Source organism: Salvelinus sp. IW2-2015, unplaced genomic scaffold (assembly GCF_002910315.2).
Source record: "Salvelinus sp. IW2-2015 unplaced genomic scaffold, ASM291031v2 Un_scaffold1446, whole genome shotgun sequence".
Classification (NCBI taxonomy): domain Eukaryota; kingdom Metazoa; phylum Chordata; class Actinopteri; order Salmoniformes; family Salmonidae; genus Salvelinus; species Salvelinus sp. IW2-2015.
In genome coordinates, this window is record NW_019942913.1 from 17,801 (window position 1) to 33,386 (window position 15,586).

At 43.6% G+C, this 15,586-nt stretch overlaps 1 protein-coding gene across 1 annotated transcript; it reads left to right on the top strand.

Annotated features, from left to right (window-relative positions):
- Positions 1–3,925: 3,925 nt before the first annotated feature.
- On the top strand, positions 3,926–12,966 carry LOC112070876 (inhibin beta A chain-like). Its single transcript, XM_070439159.1, has 2 exons — positions 3,926–4,481; positions 11,383–12,966. Exons 1-2 carry the CDS (start codon positions 3,926–3,928, stop codon positions 12,225–12,227), a joined length of 1,401 nt encoding a protein of 466 aa, XP_070295260.1. The 3' UTR covers positions 12,228–12,966.
- The last annotated feature ends 2,620 nt before the right edge of the window (positions 12,967–15,586 follow it).

Here is a 15,586-nt window from a genome sequence, read left to right on the forward strand (position 1 = left end):
TTCCACTAGGCGCACATTAGTAATGGAGGTAAGAGGGGGTAGAGAGGAGGGAAGTAGTGAAAATATACAGTAGTAATGGGGGGTAGAGAGGGAGAAGTTAGTGAAATATACAGTTGATAATGGGGGGGTAGAGAGGGAAGGAAGTTAGGTGAATTATACAGTGTAATGGGGGCGGTAGAGAGGGAGGAAGTAGTGAAATATACAGTAGTAATGGCGGGGGTAGAAAGGGAGGAATTAGTGAAATATACAGTAGTAATGGGGGGGGTAGAGAGGAGGAAGTAGGTGAAATATACAGTAGTAATGGGGGTAGAGAGGGAGGAAGTAGTGAAATATCAATAGTAATGGGGGGGGTAGAGAGGGAGGAAAGTAGTGAAATATACAGTAGTAATGGGGGGTAGAGAGGGAGGAGTAGTGAAATATACAGTAGTAATGGGGGGGTAGAGAGGGAGGATAGTGAAATATACAGTAGTAATGGGAGGGGGTTAGAGAGGGAGGAAGTAGTGAAATATACAGTAGTAATGGGGAGGGGTAGAGAGGGAGGAAGTAGTGAAATATACAGTAGTAAGTGGGGTGTAGGAGAGGGAGGAAGTAGTGAAATATACAGTAGTAATGGGGGGGTAGAGAGGGAGGAAGTAGTGAAATATACAGTAGTAATGGGGGGTAGAGAGGGAGGAAGTAGTGAATTATACAGTAGTAAATGGCGGTAGAGAGGGAGGAAGTAGTGAAATATACAGTAGTAAGGGGGTAGAGATGGAGAAGAGTGTGAAATAGAGTAAATGGAGGGGTAGAGAGGGAGGAAGTAATGAAATATACAGTAGTAATGGGGAGGGGGTAGAGAGGAGGAAAGTAGTGAAATATACAGTAGTAATGGGGAGGTAGAGAGGGAGGAAGTAGTGAAATATACAGTAGTAATGGGGTGGGTAGAGAGGAGGAAGTAGTGAAATAACAGTAGTAATGGGGGGGGGTAGAGAGGGAGGAAGTAGTGAAATATACAGTAGTAATGGGGGGTAGAGTGGGAGGAAGTAGTGAAATAATAGCAGTAGTAATGGGGGGTAGAGAGGGAGGAAGTAGTGAATATATACATAGTAATGGGGGGCGGGGTAGAGAGGGAGGAAGTAGTGAAATATACAGTAGTAATGGGGGGTGAGAGGGAGGAAGTAGTGAAATATACAGTTGTAATGGGGGGTGAGAGAGGGAGGAAGTAGTGAAATATACAGTAGTAATGGGGCGGTAGAGAGGGAGGAAGTAGTGAAATATACAGTAGTAATGGTGGGGGTAGAAAGGGAGGAAGTAGTGAAATATGCAGTAGTAATGGGGGCGGGGGTAGAGAGGGAGGAAGTAGTGAAATATACAATGATAATGGGGGGTAGAGAGGGAGGAAGTAGTGAAATATACAGTAGTAATGGGGGGGTAGAGAGGGAGGGAAGTAGTGAAAATATACATAGTAATGGGGGGAGGGGTAGAGAGGAGGAAAAGTAGTGAAATATACAGTAGTAATGGGGGGTAGAGAGGGAGGAAGTAGTGAAATATACTAGTAGTAATGGGGGGGTAGAGAGGGAGGAAGTAGTGAATATACATTAGTAATGGGGGGGGTAGAGGAGGGAGGAGTAGTGAAAATACAGTAGTAATCGGGAGGGGGGTAGAGAGGGAGGAAGTAGTGAAATTACATAGTAATGGGGGGGGGGCTAGAGAGGGAGGAGTAGTGAAATATACAATAGTAATGGGGGGGTAGAGAGGGAGGAAGTAGTGAAATATACAGTAGTAATGGGGGGGGTAGGGAGGGAGGAAGTAGTGAAATATACAGTAGTAATGGGGGAGGTAGAGAGGGAAAGTAGTGAAATATACAGTAGTAATGTGGGGGTAGAGAGGAGGAAAGTAGTGAAATATACAGTAGTAATGGGGGGGTTAGAGAGGGGAAGAAGTAGTGAAAATATACGGTGTAATGGGGGGGGTAGAGAGGGAGGAAGTAGTGAAATATACAGTAGTAATGGGGGGGGGGTAAGAGGGGAGAGAAGTAGTGAAATATACAGTAGTAATGGGGGGGGTAGAGAGGGAGGAAGTAGTGAAATATTAAGTAAGTAATGGGGGGGTAGAGAGGGAGGAAGTAGTGAAATATACAGTAGTAATCGGGGAGGGGGTAGAGAGGGAGGAAGTAGTGAAATATACAGTAGTAATGGGGGGGGGTGGAGAGGGAGGAAGTAGTGAAATATACAATAATAGTAATGGGGTGGTAGAGAGGGAGGAAGTAGTGAAATATACAGTAGTAATGGGGGGGGGGTAGAGAGGGAGGAAGTTAGTGAAATATACGAATAGTTTAATGGGGGGTAGAGAGGGAGGAAGTAGTGGAAATATTACAGTAGTAATGGGGGGTAGAGAGGGAGGAAGTAGTGAAATATACAGTAGTACATGGAGGGGTAGAGAGGAAGGAAGTAGTGAAATATACAGTAGTAATGGGGGGGGGGGTGGAGAGGGAGGAAGTAGTGAAATATACAGTAGTAATGGGGGGGATAGAAGAGGGATGGAAGTAGTGAAATATACAGTAGTAATCGGGAGGGGAGTAGAGAGGGTAGGAAGTAGTGAAAATATGACATTAGTAATGGGGGGGGGGGTAGAGAGGAGGAAGTAGTGAAATATACAATAGTAATGGGGGGGTAGAGAGGGAGGAAGTAGTGAAATATACATAGTAATGGGGGGGTAGGAGGAGCAAGTAGTGAATTATAGCGTGTATGGGGGGGTTTTAGAAGACGGAAGAAGTAGTGGAAATATACGGTAGTAAATGGGGGGTAGAGAGGGTAGGAAGTAGTTGAAATAATATACAGTAGTAATGGGGGGTAGAGAGAGAAAAGTAGTGAAATATACAGTAGTAATGGACGGGGGTAGCGAGGAGAAAGTAGTGGAAAATATACAGTGTAATGGGGGGGGTTAGAGAGGAAGGACAGTAGTGAAGAAAATATAAGTAGTAATCGGTGAGGGGGTTCGGTGAGAGCGGAGGAAGTAGTGAATATACAAGTAGTAATGGGGGGGTGGAAGAGAGGAAGTAGGTGAAATATATACAATTAGTAATGGGGGGAGTAGAGAGAGGGAGGACATAGTGAAATTTACAGTAGTAGTAATGGGGGGGTAGAGAAGGGATGGAAGTACGGTGAAATTATACAATAGTAATGGGGGGGTTTTAGAGAGGGAGGAAGTAGTGAAATATACAGTAGTAATGGGGGGGTAGAGAGGGAGGAAGTAGTGAAATATACAGTAGTAATGGGGGGGGTTAGAGAGGGAGAGAGAAAAAAAGAAAGAGAGAGAGAGAAAGAGAAAGAGAGCGACAGAGCAGTCTAACCCTGCCCACTTTTACAAAGCCATTCATCTCCGACATAGTGAGGCTTCTCCAGTGCTGTGTACATCAGCAAGATAGAACACCATCACTACTGCACCTCAACACACTGCTCTATCTCCCAGTCACTTTGTTCAAGGACTAAAGTAGCGTGGACACTCTCTACCAAACCTGAGACTGGAATGAGTGGACAAGAGACTTTACTAACTAGACAAAAGAAGAGGAATCGTTTTACAAAGCTGAGAGGAGACACCTGCTTTCCTAGACTTGATAGGAGAAGTGGTTTACGAGTACTGCAGAAAATACCTGGTTTATGAGGACCAAGTAAAGAGCCTGGTCTCAAAACCTCCATCTCTGCTTTCCAACATCCAACTTTTTGAAGCTATAGTACCGCTCTCAAAGAAGGATTGTACTTTTCTCAAACTTGTTCTTTCAGGGAAACCCCTTCAACAGAGGTAAGGTGAAGAGAGCTGTCCGGTGTGCTGCTTCTCGTTCGTCACCCCTTGCCGCAGTCCTCTCATCACCTTCTCCAGGGTGTGTGTGTGTGTGTGTGAGTGTGTGTGTGTGTGTCTGTGAGTTGTCTGCGCTTTGTGGCACAGGATGCCCTCGTTAGCCGCGTTGGCTGGGGTGTTAGCGTTGCTTCTCGCTGGGCTGCAGACAGGATGTGGCTCCCCTACTGTAGCGGGATCACTTGCGGCGGTGGATGGGGCTACACGGGGACAGGAGCAGGGGCTGGTGGAGGAGATCCAGGTGACCCCCTGTCCTTCCTGTGTGCTGGCCCAGATGAGCAGGGACTACCTGGGCTCGGATCCGGGTTATGTCCCGGCCCCTCCTGGATCTGAGTCAGCATCTGAATCGGCTTCGGCCCAGACTTCGGCTCAGACTTCGGCCCAGACTTCGGCCCAGACTTCGGCTCAGATGGACATGGTGGAAGCGGTGAAACAGCACATCCTCGACATGCTCCATCTCAGCGCGAGGCCCAACGTCACCCAGCCGGTGCCGCGCGCCGCCCTGCTCAACGCCATCAAGAAACTACACGTTGGCCGCGTGGGCAAGGACGGCAGCGTGGAGATCCAGGAGGAAGGGCAGGGGGGCGGTGAGGGGGCGGCGCCGCCACCTGAGCCGCCCTCCGAGATCATCACCTTTGCCGAGCCAGGTGAGTGTAGCATTTTATTTATAGTGTATTACTAGGTACTAAGAAATGACATGGTAAAATGTTAATTATACTTTCTGGATTTGTTTTGGTTGATTTAAACAAACACCACTCGGTAGTGGTAAGGTACATGGTAGTTATTACTCCTGTTGAATGTTTTGAAAAAGAACCAGAAATGACCCACTGTTGTCTCTTCATTAAACACCGGTAGTAAACAAGCTTCCCAAGGGGTTCCTAGGCTGTCCCCCCATAGGCTAGAAACATAAAGCAATGTCTATGTTGCTAGCCCATAGGAGAACCATTTTTTGTTCCAGGTAGAACCCTTTCAGGGTTCATGTAGAACCCTCTGTGGAAAAGGTTCTACAAAGAATCGAAAAGGGTTCTACTTAGAAGGAAAATTGTTCTACCTGAAACCAAAATGGTTCTTCAAAGGGTTCTCCTATGAAAACAGCCGAAAATCCCTTTTAGGTTCTAAATAGCAGCTTTTTGTCTAAGCGTGTAGCGTAAGATAACGTGCTACCTGACACCCACTCTACCTGACACCCACTCTACCTGACACCCACTCTACCTGACACCCACTCTACCTGACACCCACTCTACCTGACACCCACTTCTACCTTTGAACCCACCCACTCTTACCTGAAACCCACTCTACCTGAAACCCACTCTACCTGAAACCACTCTACCTGAAACCCACTCTACTGAAACCCACCTCTACCTGAAACCCACTCTACCTGAAACCCACTCTACCTGAAACCCACTCTACCTGAAACCCACTCTACCTGAAACCCACTCTACCTGAAACCCACTCTACCTGTAACCCACTCTATCTGCGTGTGTGAAATGTGTGGTCTGGGTCTGGAAACATTTTTAAGTCGACAAGTGTCTGTGGTGCTTCTGGCTTTCTCTTGAGGATTCCTTCGAAGGGTTAGAAAGGGGGTGGAGCAGGGAAACCAGAACATTGGGAGGAGACACAATGCCTAATTTGAAGGTAACTGAAAAAGTGAGATGGAGGCAAAGAGTATTTAGAGGCCCAGTTGGGAAAACTAGAACTTAGATTAAACTGTTGACGTCCCTTTTCAGTTTCTTAGTTTGGGGGTTCATGTGCATCCTCAGCTAGCACCAGTTCCCCACGCTGCAGCGAATGTTGGACTGCAGCTTTGACTCAGATGATTTCACTGTGTACCAGTGAGACATTACAAACGCAGCTGCTGGAGGGGCACATTCAATATATGTCTGGGAGGTCGTCATTGAAAATAAATGATTTGTTATTAGTTGGTTTGCCTGGTAAAATAAAGGTTAAATGAAAGGTTGGTGTGAGATTAAGAACAAGGAATTGTAAATTATGTGACATGCCAATTGTGTGTATGGACTATAGACTAAATTAATATGGACTATAGACTAAATTAATATGGACTATAGACTAAATTAATACGGACCATAGACTAAATGAATATGGCTATAGACTAAATGAATATGGACTATAGACTAAATTAAAATGGACTACAGACTAAATGAATCAGCCTTAGCTACTGTCGCCTCACAAAAAAGTACAGGAGTGGAACGTTGGCTAAAGACACAGACTAGGGAAACCCCATACTACTGTATATTTATAGTGAGGTTGACGTTCTAGAATGAAAGCACCAAATGGAAGTAGGAAGTTAGAGAGGGAGATGGGCACACATCAGAGAGGTGCTGTATGATGACAGTAGAGAGGATCACACAGAGAGGTATGATGACAGGTCTGGGGTTTGTATGTGTGGGGGAATGTGCGCTCCGGAGTTGGCCGCTCTACACTCTTAGAAAAAAAGGATTCCTAAAGGGTTCTTCGGCTGTCCCCATGGAACACTTCTTGGTTCCAGGTAGAACCCTTTTTGGTTCCAGGTAGAACCTTTTTAGATTCCATGTAGAACACTCTGTGAAAAGGGTTCTACCTAGAACCAAAATAATTCTACCTGGAACCAGAAAAGGGTTCTACCTAGAACCACAATAATTCTACCTGGAACCAGAAAAGGGTTCTACGTAGAACCAAAATAATTCTACCTGGAACCAAAAAGGGTTTGTGCAAAGGGATCTTATGGGGACAACCAAAAGAAACGTTCAGACAATCCTGCTGTCATAGAAATGCTGTGTTGTGAATATTAAGAACAGGGCACAGAAGGAACTTTTCAGACCTTAAATGTTATCGAGAGAGAGAGAGAGAGAGAGAGAGAGAGAGAGAGAGAGAGAGAGAGAGAGAGAGAGAGAGAGAGAGAGAGAGAGAGAGAGAGAGAGGAGAGAGAGAGAGAGAGAGAGAGAGAGAGAGAGAGAGAGAGAGAGAGAGAGAGAGAGAGAGAGAGAGAGAGAATCCTCCGAGAAGTAGCATAGACACGTGTTCCCCAGCTGTGTCTCTCTCTCTCAAGCACTTTGTTATCAACGCAGAAAACTGCACTGTACAACTATACCCTAATGTCTCTATGTTCAGAGAGTAGGAACTGAAAGTAGACCAAGTTGTTGGATTTCAGGCCTCGGTTTTCATCATTTTACAACAGCGGGTCATCAAAAGGAACCATCCAGAAGGTTGGTGAGTAAAACCCGTACATTTAGATAACCGTTTTCTGTGTGATGGTCCGCACACAAAAATATGTTGCATAAAACTTAGATAATTGTTTTTAAATTATTATTATTTATCACTGCATCAGGGAGAGCTTTATACAGACGCTTCGGCTTTGCAGCCATCTCGCTTCAGATACATGACCAGAAGTATGTGGACACCTGCTCGTCGAACATCTCATTCCAAAATCATGAGCATTAATATGTAGTTGGTTCCCCCCCTTTCCACTCTTCTGGGAAGGCTATGCACTAGATGTTGGAACATTGCTGCGAGGAATTGCTTCCATTCAGCCCCAAGAGCGTTAGTGATGTCAGGCACCGATGTTGGGCGATTAGGCCTGGCTCGCAGTCGGCGTCCCAATTCATTCACAATGGTGTTCGATGGGGTTGAGGTCAGGGCTCTGTGCAGGCCAGTCAAGTTCTTCCACACCGATCTCGACAAACCATTTCTGTATGGACCTCGCTCTGTGCACGGGGGCATTGTCATGCTGAAACAGGAAAGGGCCTTCCCCAAACTGTTGCCACAAAGTTTGAAGCACAGAATTGTCTAAAATGTAATTGTGGGCTGTAGCGTTAAGATTTCCCTTAAGGGAAAAGGGCCCAGCTAAAAACCATGACAAACAGCCCCAGACCATTATTCCTTCTCCACCAAACTTTACAGTTGGCACTATGCATTGGGGCAGGTAGCGTTCTCCTGGCATCCGTCAAGCCCAGATTCATCCGTCGGACTGCCAGATGGTGAAGTGTGATTCATCACTACAGAGAATGCGTTTCCTCTGCTCCACAGTCCAATGACGGAGAGCTTTACACCACTCCAGCCGACTCTTGGCATTGGACATGGTGATCTTGCCAGTTTGGGACTGTTTGGAACTCTGTGTTGCAACTGAGGACAGACGGTATTTCAGTGCTACGCCCATCAATACTGGCCGGTCCCGTTCTGTGAGCTTGTGTGGTCTACCACTTCGCGGCTGAGACATTGTTGCTCCACTTCACAGTAACAGCACTTACAGTTGACCCGGGGGCAGCTCTAGCAGGGCAGAAATGTTACAAACTGACTTGTTGGAAAGGTGGCATCCTATAACGGTGCCACGTTGAAAGTCACTGAGCTCTTAAATAAGGCCTTTCTACTGCCAATGCTTGTCTATGGTGATTGCATTACTGTGTGTTCGATTTAATACACCTGTCAGCAACGGGTGTGGCTGATATAGCCAAATCCACTAATTTGAAGGGGTGTCCACATACTTTTGTATATATAGTGTACATCAACCACGTTCTTATCTAGTGTTGAAAAGAATTGTCATATCCAGGTGTGAAGTGGGTGAATCAGAGATGATATCAGACAATGATGCCAAAACCAGCAACAGGAAAGGTTTTAATATGATGCCAAAACCAGCAACAGGAAAGGTTTTAATATGATGCCAAAACCAGCAACAGGAAAGGTTTTAATATAATGCCAAAACCAGCAACAGGAAAGGTTTTAATATGATGCCAAAACCAGCAACAGGAAAGGTTTTAATATAATGCATCGGAACAGCAACATGTATCCATGTACCCCAGGACGCCGTCATGCGTTGCACGCCAACCCAATGAGGGGGGCGCTCCCATTCTGGAGGCTTTCCTGATTGCGGGTCGGCCATTGTATACTGCAAAGCGGTGCAACAAGCGTGTAACAAGCACATTCTTCCCTGGCTTGTTTGCTTACATAAATGTGCATAATGGCTTGGCACTATAAATAACCACCCTTTTGAATGAACCTTCGATTAAAGAAAGGGCCAATAATGAGTTGGCGGAATTAGGGGGGGGGGGGTGTTAACGATTGTGGGGGGGGGGGGGAAGGGGGGCGAATCGGAGGGCTCCTGGCCGTGTATAATCACTTCATTCATCCAAATATGAGCCCCAATAATTACTTTAGGCTGTGTGGAAGCTATATGTGGAGATGGGGTTGGATGGAGAGGTCTTTGAAAGAGCCTGAGCAAAGTGAGAGAAGGATATGGAGAGGGAGAGATATGGGAGGATGGGAGGAAGGTGGGAAAGGAAAAAAGAGGGAGGGAAAGAAGAAAAAGAAAAAAGAAAATAGAAAGGGAAAGAACAGAGAGATAGAGGACTAGAGAGGGAAAGAACTGAGAGAGGACTAGAAAGGGATAGAGCCTTACTTTCTTTCTTTTTTTTTTAGATGTAGCCGAATATATTTAGAAGCGTTTTTTATTCAAACTATTGTTTGTTCCCCGCTTTGTTTATTCATTCGTTCATTAGGAGGAGAAAAGGAGATAGAGGAGGAGAAGAGATAGAGAGGGTAGCGTGTGAATGAATTGTATGAATGTCATTTAGTGTTGGAGCGCTTTTCTGTACATGCATATCCATATGCCATATGAGTTGCTCCCGTTTCAATATATTTATGGTTTATGATGTCTAATTAACAACTAAAGCCCCCAAAGTACTGAATAATTTCGACCAACCTTGACAGACTGTTTGATGGTTGACTGTCTTTGTTTAGGTCAGGACCGACCTGTCCTGTTTGTTTGTGATTAAATTCAATGAGATTTCCAGGACATGTTTCTTCAAAACCGACAAAAACCACAGAGAACCAGCTATGCACGAACACTGCCAAACAGACGCACACGCTGGTAATAGAGAGTGAGAAAGTTGTCAAAAAATATATATAAACGACACCTAGGCAACACACGTCGCCACTCGCCAGTGACTTGATAAACTGATTGTGGCCTGGCAGCTCAATGTGTCCGCTACAGTAACTACTACATCCTAGCTTTATTGAGTTGGAACTTAGCTAGCGAGCTAGTGGTTTTGGGCACTGATAAACAGCCTGTAGCTTGTGCTTATTTACGATATTTTGTACAGCTGATGAGGAAGTTGTATACATGTTATTGTTCTCAGAAATCAGTCCTGAGAGCGCAGCCAGATTTTCCTGACTTTCCAGACTTGACTAGACTGCATGCATATTTTTTAACATGATAAATACTACACCAAACACCTTAGTTAAGTGTAAAAACCTTAGTTAACTCCAAAAAACGTCAAAATTGTAATTACATATTTCTTAATTTATCCTAAATTAAATCAGACTATTTTGAGGAAGTGACTATTTTGAGGAAGTGACTATTTTGAGGAAGTGGCTATTTTAAGGAAGTGACTATTTTGAGGAAGTGACTATTTTGAGGAAGTGACTATTTTAAGGAAGTGACTATTTTAAGGAAGTGACTATTTTGAGGAAGTGGCTATTTTAAGGAAGTGACTATTTTAAGGAAGTGACTATTTTAAGGAAGTGACTATTTTAAGGAAGTTACTATTTTAAGGAAGTTACTATTTTGAGGAAGTGGCTATGTTGTTGCTACGGTAACTCAGGGGGGGGGACAAACAACAGTCTCTGCCAGGGTACGATATGTGATAATAACACACCCGCATCAGACCACACCCCCAAGACAACTCTCGTTTGTCTTCAGTCATGGCCGCTAGCGTTTCTTAAAGAGCAATGAGGGTGTGTTGGAGATGTGTGTTATTATGTGAAGGGTTGCACAACGTTGACCATTGGCCAGAGAGACTTCATGGTAGTTCTCTGTATTACATTTTTTTCGAAAAATGTATTATAAGTGATATAAATATTAAATTCAATTTTTTTTATTAGGTGCAACTGTGTACAATATCAGACAATACATGTCTGGTATCCATGAGGCTGTCCTAATATGGACATCGTACACTTGTCCAATCACTGCATCTCCAGGACTCAATTCTACAGAAGTATTTACAAAGGCTTATTAATGAAAGTAACTAGGAGGTTATTGTAAAGTGTAACCCGACTCACAACAATCTGCCCGTTGCTTTCCTAACTCAACAGATGCCAGAGTGACTGGGGAAGATAAATCCGAGCCAAACCTAGTCAGACACGACAGACCTTGAACAAATGCATTCTTGTACAAACAGAGTATGGATTTGGAATAGATCGGACCTGTCCACGGTCAAAAGTACAATATCTCTCCTTTAGCCTATAGCTCTATTTGATACATAGAGTATGCATTTGAATGTATTTAGAGAGGCTATAGGGCTTTTGCCTCTAGGGGTGCTCTTAAACCAAAAAGAAGTCCCCTAAATGGACAGACACACAGAAATTACATTATTGGACAAAGAGGGTCACACCTCCAGTCAGCAATTACGTTTCTGTACAGCTTCTTTTAAACATACTAGGTTTTATTTTAGCAGAGCCGACAAAAAAACATGCGTTGCCAAACCGAAACGATTTTGGACATTTGCAGCGTTGCTGTCTTTGCGATGACTAAACACCCTTTCCCCTTTTCTCCTCTAGGCGACACTACATCCGCCGTGACCTTTGACATTTCCAAGGAGGGCAGTGAGCTCTCAGTGGTGGAGCAGGCCAACGTGTGGCTCTTCCTCAAGCTGGCCAAGGGGCAAGGGCGAGGCAAGGGCAAGGTGAACATCCAGCTTCTGCAGCGTCGCCGACAGAAGACCAAAGCTCCAGGCTTGACCGAGACCCAGGGCAAGGAGGAGGAGGAGGAGGAGGAGGAAGAGTTGGTGTCTGAGAAGATGGTTGACACGCGGCGCAGCGGCTGGCACACGCTCCCCGTGTCGCACAGCATCCAGTCCCTCCTGGACACCGGTGGCAGCGTCATCGATCTGCGAGTCTCCTGCCCGCAGTGCACCGAGGCGGGCGCCACACCCATCTTGGTCCCCACCGAGGGCGAGCAACCGGGACGAGAGAGGGAACAATCCCACAGGCCATTCCTCATGGTCGTACTGCGGCCCGGCACGGAGGAACACGCTCGCCGACGCGCCAAACGCGGCCTGGAGTGCGACGGAAAGATGCGCATCTGCTGCAAGCGGCAGTTCTATGTCAACTTCAAGGACATCGGCTGGAACGACTGGATCATCGCGCCGCCGGGCTACCACGCCAACTACTGTGAGGGCGACTGCCCCAGCCACGGGGCCAGCATCACGGGCTCCTCGCTGTCCTTCCACTCCACCGTCATCAACCACTACCGAATGCGGGGCTACGCGCCCTTCCAGAACATCCAGTCGTGCTGCGTGCCAACGCGGCTACGCGCCATGTCCATGCTCTACTACAACGAGGAGCAGAAGATCATCAAGAAGGACATCCAGAACATGATCGTGGACGAGTGCGGCTGCTCGTAAGAGACAGTGAAAGAGAGCAACATAGACTCATCAATAACAAGGAGACACTGTTGGGATGATGGGCCGCTTAACCGTTCAAACAAAAAAAACAATACCTTTTTTGGGAGTCATGTAAAAATGTGTTGACTGACTGATCTGTCCGTTTCGTCTGATTACCCGATGGGAGTATTGTGAAGTCTCTGTGGCACTTTCAGATAAAAAAAAAAAAGAGATACAGAATATATTTTTGGGTTGAATGGATAGCAAAAGTGGGACTCATGTGATTCCTGCATCTCTGCACTGCAATGAACATGGAACAATTTTCCCTGAAAGAAGAACTATGCAACTGATCAAGTATTACCGTGTGATCTTTTAAATATTTCTTTCCACATTATGGGATGTTTTGATGTATTTTTTAATTTGTATACAAGGAAGACTTTTTGATAAGTTTTTTGTTGTTGTTTTTTGTGTTTCAGTTGTTTTCTATTGTTACTGTTGAGAGATACTTGAAAGAAATAGGTTTGACCAGCTACTGGAGCCAAACACTTTTATAATTAATAACAAGTTTTATTATTATTATTATTTCTGAACTATTTTGTATTTTTTACATTAAAAAAAAGTATTAATGTTGAAATTTGCACTATACCAACATTCTTGCCAGCTTGATTACATTGACGGTAAGTGGCTATACACCTGAAATATGCAAATACATATACAGTATATACTACAGCTACAGACAGTCTCTCAAGCAAAGTAACATATGAAGAGTTTTTTTTCCAAAACTGTAAAAAAAAATATATATATAAATTAGCTTTTATAGTTGAAAGAACTTCTGAAAGAAATTGGGTTGGGTCTATCCTAATCGTGGCAAGGAGTTGTTCAATGACAGACGTGTATTTGTTTGAAATCTATCACTTGATGGTTTATTTCAGAGACAAACAATCATGTCGTTTAGCTAAACCTAGTACTGCTAGGTTTTAGTCAAATGTAACAAATAACTACTTTTTTCATATATATAAAGAACTGTACAAATGTTATGTATGACATCAATACTTAAATATATAAAACAATACAAATCAGTAGAGTAATATGAGATGTGTATGTAAAACATTTACATTTGACCTTTTAGTAATTTAGCAGATACTCTTATCCAGAGTGACGTACAATTGCATTCATCTTCAGATATCTAGATGAGACAACCACATATCACAGTCAAATATACAGGATATGAACATTCCATTCCACCTAAACAATGGATATATATATATGTAAAAACGCTTAAAATATTTTAATGAAACATCTGAGAACAGTCATTTTTTTACACACACGTGAAGGTAACCATAAACAATCATTTCTGATGTAAAAAAAACACAAATGTGAAAAATTGGTGGATATAAAAAAAAATGGAAATAAACTCTTCATATACAGTACATACTACAGCTACGGAACATAGTCTCTCAATCAAAGTAACACACCAAAGATAGGAGCACCATTAGCTTTCAAGTTGAGCAGTTTACCAGAAGGACAATCTCTAATGAAGCATCTCGATTAATATTCCTAACAACTAGTGATGACAAAGAGAAAAAACACTCTGTTTGTAGGAACACCATGAAACTTACACTTAAAAGTCCTAAAAAAATATATATTCCCGACCGTTAAATGAATTTCATTTTTTTTCCCATAATTTTCTTTCTTCAACACTTATTTCACTGCCATTATCTTGTTCTAAATGATTGACACATTGAAATTGGAGAGCAGTGGTGTTGTAGACATGTAACACATATGATAATTAACATACTGTATAACATGAAATGTCCTAAATGACAAATATATAAAGATCATTGAATGTGTTTTAATTTGGTTAATTATTCTTCCATTGGCAAAAGAGAAGACTCTGAAACATTTGGACAACTTGACATACTCTTAAGTTACTGAAGAATAAGGTGTTATATTGCTTTGTTGTACAAATCAGAAATGTTTGCTTGTGGATATGTTTTTATATAATTTATTTGGCAGCAATTTTTTGCTTCACTATTAAACACAATGAGTTGTACAAGTTCTGTATTGTGTTTAATTTACATTTTCAGTTGTACTTTACTTCAAGCATCCCGGTAATGGATCAATAATACAGTTATGAAAACATCAGAATGCTTTCAATTTTTTTAATGGTTCTACACTAAACAAAAATATAAACGCAGCAACAATTTCAAAGATTTTACTGAGTTACAGTTCATACAAGGAAATCAATAAATTGAAATAAATTCATTACGCCCTAATCTATGGATTTCACATGACTGGGAATACAGATATATATCTGTTGGTCACAGAAGTTTAAAAAAAGATAGGGGCGTGGATCAGAAAACTAGTCAGTATCTGGTGTGACAAACCATTTACCTCATGCAGCATGACACATCTTCTTCGCATAGAGTTGATGAGGCTTTTGATAGTGGCCTGTGGAATGTTGTCCCACTCGTCTTCAATGGCTGTGCAAAGTTACTGGATGTTGTCAGGAATTGGAACATGCTGTCGTACACATCAATCCAGAGCATCCCAAACATGCTCAGTGGGTGACATGTCTGGTGAGTATGCAGACCATGGAAGAACGGGGACATTTTCTTTTTCCAGGAATTGTGTACAGATCCTTGTGACATGGGGCCGTACATTATCATGCTGAAACAGGAGATGATGGCAGTGGATGAATGGCACGACAAATGGGCCTCAGGATCTCGTCACAGTATCTCTTTGCATTCAAATTTCCATCGATAAAATARGATTGTGTTTGTTGTCCGTAGCTTATGCCATAACCCTACAGACACCATGGGGCACTCTGTTAAAAAAACGTTGACATCAGCAAACCGCTTGCCCACACAACACCATACAAGCTGTCTGCCATCTGTCCAGTACAGTTGAAACTGGGATTCATCCGTGACGAGGCCAYTGACCATCGAAGGTGAGAATTCTCCCTCTGAAGTTGGTTACGACGCTGAACTGCAGTCCCTGGTGAAGACGACGAGCACACAGATGAGCTTCTCAGACGGGCTTTGCTGAGAAGGTTTCTGACAGTTTGTGCAGAAATTCTTCGGTTGTGCAAACCCACAGTTTCATCAGCTGTCCAGGTGACCGGTCTCAGACGATCCCGCAGGTGAAAAGAAAGCTCGGATGTGGAGGTCCTGGCTGTACTCATGAAGCCAGGTTCCGAGACACAGATTAAGCCTAGTAAGAAGTGGTGTTGTATTCATGGATACTAAGGGAAGCCAGCCCCCCCCCCCCCCCAAACAAATACCAAGAAAAAAATATATTAAAAAATGTATCTTTCGTCTCTCATAATTTTCCTTCAATTCTCAAGAGGTTGAATGTATCTCACCAGAGAAAGCATCCGA